The sequence below is a fragment of the Helianthus annuus genome, chromosome 10 (genome assembly GCF_002127325.2).
Source record: "Helianthus annuus cultivar XRQ/B chromosome 10, HanXRQr2.0-SUNRISE, whole genome shotgun sequence".
In the NCBI taxonomy this organism is placed as follows: Eukaryota; Viridiplantae; Streptophyta; class Magnoliopsida; order Asterales; family Asteraceae; genus Helianthus; species Helianthus annuus.
In genome coordinates, this window is record NC_035442.2 from 92,195,506 (window position 1) to 92,200,235 (window position 4,730).

Sequence of the window (4,730 nt, forward strand, 5' to 3'; positions counted from 1 at the left end):
TAACTTTTTAAAAACATATACGACGTAGATTTATCCGTGTAATTTTAATCTCAAAAACATTCATCACACTAGGTATAATTTATAAGTGAATAACTAAAGTTAAAGTCCACTCATATCTTTCTACTAGTTTCTATATACGATCTGAGGCACATTTTTATTCATTCAAAATCTTTTCTTCTTCACATCATCTTCAGTCGCCATATTGTATATATGAGCAGATGCTCGTTCGCGTAGCAAAGAAGTTGCGACATGATGTCAAACAAACACAAACTGCAAAACACCATCATCATCACCATCACCCGACTTACTTTTACAACGATCACAACGTAGCCCACCTTCGTCATTGTTCATCATCACGAAAATCATCAAGGGAATCGCCATATTCCTCATTGCTAGCACTGTCAAAAAGTTCAGTATCATCCTCACGTGGATCTTCGTTAACTTCATCCTCAATGACAAAATCAGAAGTAGCATCTTCTTCATCGTCGTCCTCATCATCATCATCACCGTCATCGTCATCATATTCATCATCGTCGTCGTCAAAATCATCATCGTCCACGCTATCACTCTGATTACTGGAAGTATCATCATCGTTGTACTCATTGGAGTAATACTCGTCATCAGAATCGGAATCAAGATAAGGAAAGAAACGAAAACGGCGAGGCTCAAAAACCTGGTACAGAATCAATAACAGCAAAAGGAATCACAGCATATAATTTTCATCTTTATAGTTACCATATGCTAATGTTTTATTGAGAAAATTTAATATAGGAAGCATACCTTATCAATCCTTGCGGGAAGAGTTGCCTTTTGTACTGCAGTGGGTGTCCAAATCTTTATATCGCGTTCAATCCCACTGCTAGCAAGCATAGTGATATGCGGGTGGGGTTCAATACAGTTAACCACTTGCTTATCTGCTTCCATAACGCGAAGAAGCTCCGAATCACTTTTCCTCCAAATAAACATCCGCCCGCAATCAGACCCGCTCACAACATACTCGCATTTAGGTCCAAAAAAGTTAACACCCTTAACCGTCACACAGTTTCTGTGCCCCTTGTAGACTTTAATACCAACGTCATCTTCAATTTCCATCTCGGAATCAGAACCCATAGAATTAGCAAAAATTGCATTTACGTCACTCCCCAAACCCGTGCCTTTTGGGAAAAGATAAATGTGTTCATCACAGTAGGATACAGCAAGTTCACTCTGATCCGAGAATGCTAATCCTGTTATCCCCAAGTTCTCGTCACCGATTAAATGTTTGGGGCAAAAATAATCAGCCGGTTTACCAAAAGCAGCTGAACCGTCCCATTTATATCGACGGATATCGTATAGTCGAGTAAACTCGTCTGAGCCAGCAATCGCAAACAAATTAGGGTTTCTTGGATCAATAGCTATAGAGTTTAGATTAACAACTCCTACAAAACTTCTATCGGGCACTGGTCGGCAACTAAAAAGTTCTGTAGCCATTCCTGTCCTTAGATCAAACTGAAAAAGAATAAATAAGAGCACACGTTGAAGCAGTTAAATTATAGAAGAAATACGAAATATCATGTAAGCAAAAGGATCATGACTTACATGTTGGACTAAACCATCCTCACCACACGTATAAAAGATGTGTGGGCTTCCGGGTTCACTGGCGAGTTTGTGAGCTCTTCCTTGATGTTTTGCAAGCAATTTTGTCTCTACTTCGCCACATTCTGGGATCATAGCATGCCTTACCTAGATTGGAAAATAGCGTCAATACATATATTCCCGTTAAAAAAAATTTGATTTGAATATATTTTTTTAACAAAGAACCCGAATAATACCTGGCCATCAGCAGCACAAGTAACAATGCTTCTATCATCAGTACCAGGCATGATCTTTGCTTGAAAGATGTTATTACCATGGCCTGAATGAAAGGAGAGTTTAACATTCCCAGTCTCCCAATCCCAAAGTATAACTTTTCTGTCATCAGAACCCGACACTAAAACGTCTCCATCTGGATTAAAGCTGACGGTGTTCACGCATCCTTTGTGTTTATTTAGCTTCTTCAAAAGTTCAAATCTCAACACTAGATCCTACCCAAAAAAAAAAAAAAAAACAAAACAATTCTATAACTGTCATCAAAATCAGAAGTTGCAACTAAACACCATCAGTTTCTTGTCAATATCTGTCTCAATTTTTTTTATGTAACAATGTAACATTCCAAAAACAATCAAAGGAACACTATAAGCCGATCCACAATAAAGGGACCTTAAAGCACTAAAAAGTGTGCCTAGACAACCGCCATATCATGAAAACACTCATTCTTCAAAAACACTAAAAAACATTGACAGATCATCACCACCCATTTATTTTTAACCACTAATCTCTCTCTCTCTCTCTGTATATATTCAATAACTAAAAAGTACAGTGGTCCCCACCTCAATCCGTTTTTCCTTGTTCTTGGCCAAGAACTACAACCCAAAAATCGGTACCAAAACCGAGCTACACAATAGTAAACCCCGATGATGTGATGTTTATAAATGCTTAAAACAAGAAAAAAAAATCCTATTGTGGATGCTAAGAATAAGGTTGTCCAAATCGCTCGCTGCTCACTTGGAAAATGCTCGTTCGATTTCCTGCTCGGTTGTAAACGAGCCGAGCTGCTCAGTTCAGTTTGTAAATGAGCCAAGCACGAGCAAAGGTCTGTTCGGCTCGGAAAAATGCACGCTTGGTTGTAAACGAACTGACCACCTCGGTTCGGTTTGTAAACGTGCGAGAAACGAGCAAAGGTCCGCTCGGTTCGGCGAACAGCCCTAGCTAAGAACACTTTGATAATTGTAAGAAAAATTCACAATTTCCTACAAATAACAAATTAACAACAAACTGTGCCCTAGAATATAACTTCAATTAACCCCAACAATTACATACACAACAAATCAATTGATAAAATAAAACACTAATCCATCTGTACATGAACAAAATACCTCAGATGCAGCAAGGCGGTTGGCAAACTTCCGGCAAGAAATACGGCCGACTTCACGGCGGCAAATATCGGCAACTGCCGTATCAATGTTGGTGCGGTTCCGTTTTTTCGTCATCCTGATCGAACAATAACACGATTACATAAACAATTGATTACATAATCGAATCCATTACGTATACGAATGATTAATGAATGTATCTATTTACGGAATGCATAGGAACCCTAGGGAATCAACAAATATAAATAAATTGATTGACGGATGAATTGAAATGTAAAATTAATGAATGGAGTGTTGGAGAATGATACCTAGAAGCAGAAGGAATAATGTTGGTTTTTGGATTCAAGAGGAGAGGTGTTGAATGTTGATCATTTATTTATGTTGGCCTTTCGTTGTAGGTCAAGGACTCAAGAACCGGGATTTTTTTTTTTTTTATTGGGAAATCACTAAATTTGCATTTTTTTTTTTTAACTTTTCAGAGGATATTGTTTTTTATATGTTTTAGAGTGAACAACACCATTAACACAAAGCGGCAGGGAACACAATATTTAAAGATGACCCGAGTTAAGGCTAGGTTGAGTTTGACTCGTTTTTTATATTGAGTAGTGACGTATTTACTCTTAAGGTACTGTGGGCATATATACCCACTGTCCAGACTCCAGCCCACGTAGCCATACACAATTTTTTTTTTCAGTGGCAGGTTACAGGAACGAAAAGAGAATTTTGGCGGGTGATCGAAGGAGATGATGGATATTTTGGTAATATTGAGAGTTTAAAGTTGTGGTTATAATCAGTCTGTAGTCAACATCAGAATTTTCTTGTCAAATGTTTCAACTTATTTTTTAAGATATAAATTGGAAATGTTTGATATTGTTAGTCTAAAATTTTTCTTTTATTTAAGGGTAAAGGGTGTGGGATCAAGGTTGGGACATGATTCGCCACGTAGGAATACGAATGGAAGGTTATACCACCCCCTTTCCTAAGGCTATAGGGTGTGGTCATGACCCTTATGACTACCATGACCCTCCACGTTAGTATCATGTCACCCACCTCTAATACACAATCCAAAACCACTACTCTAAAGGTGTGGTCATGACCCAAACCACTATCCACTTATGCTAAAGGGTTTGGGGGTCATGGTAGGGACGTTATTCGCCACATAGGAAAATGAATGGAAGGCTACACCACCCCCTTGCATGATCCACCATAGCTTGCATGGATTAAATCATGGCAACCATGGTCCTCCTTTTCATTTTTCAAGAAATCATTTTCTTTTTCTTTAGACAAAGATAAATTAAAATAAATAAGGGGATAGTTGTTTGGGTCATGACCACACCCTTAGGGTATTGATTTTGAATGGTGGATTAGAGATGGATGACATGGCACTGACGTGGAGAATCATGAGGGTCATGACCACACCCTATAGCCTAAACAAAATATTTTAGTTTTTATGTATTTTACCTTCATTGTTATTAGTTTATTAGATTTGGTTTAAAAATTGTGTAGATTCTAACTTTATTACTCTACATTACATCAGTTAAAAAAATAATATTACTGGATCCACCATTGATATCGAGTTGGCTTGAGCCGACGACTTATTATTGCCAAAAGACTAAAAAATATAACTTATTTAACCAAATGACAGAGTATATAAGTTAGATAGTTATTTAACTTTTGTAAGTAAGGGTTTAACTTGGCTTTATAAGAATATATGATCCTCCACTTTTGTTTGTTTATCAATGTGAGACAAATAAAAAATGGAATAGATGAGTTCTAGGA

At 37.5% G+C, this 4,730-nt stretch overlaps 1 protein-coding gene across 1 annotated transcript; it reads right to left on the minus strand.

Annotated features, from left to right (window-relative positions):
* Nucleotides 1-3,567, minus strand: LOC110885540 (DDB1- and CUL4-associated factor 8). The gene is made up of 6 exons (XM_022133240.2): nucleotides 3,260-3,567; nucleotides 2,955-3,069; nucleotides 1,812-2,063; nucleotides 1,579-1,722; nucleotides 781-1,488; nucleotides 1-673 (listed from the first exon to the last, which is right to left on the minus strand). The coding sequence occupies exons 2-6, from the start codon at nucleotides 3,066-3,068 to the stop codon at nucleotides 341-343; spliced, it is 1,551 nt and encodes a 516-aa protein (XP_021988932.1). The 5' UTR covers nucleotide 3,069; nucleotides 3,260-3,567; the 3' UTR covers nucleotides 1-340.
* Nucleotides 3,568-4,730: the final 1,163 nt, after the last annotated feature.

Excerpts from the sequence above, each read along its gene's own strand:
- LOC110885540 (XM_022133240.2), bottom strand. The coding sequence starts at position 3,068 with ATGACGAAAAAACGGAACCGCACCAACATTGATACGGCAGTTGCCGAT. Across the intron at positions 1,489-1,578 it reads AGGATGGTTTAGTCCAACAT|TTTGATCTAAGGACAGGAAT; the intron begins GTAAGTCATGAT and ends ATTCTTTTTCAG. Across the intron at positions 674-780 it reads TTCCCGCAAGGATTGATAAG|GTTTTTGAGCCTCGCCGTTT; the intron begins GTATGCTTCCTA and ends ATTCTGTACCAG.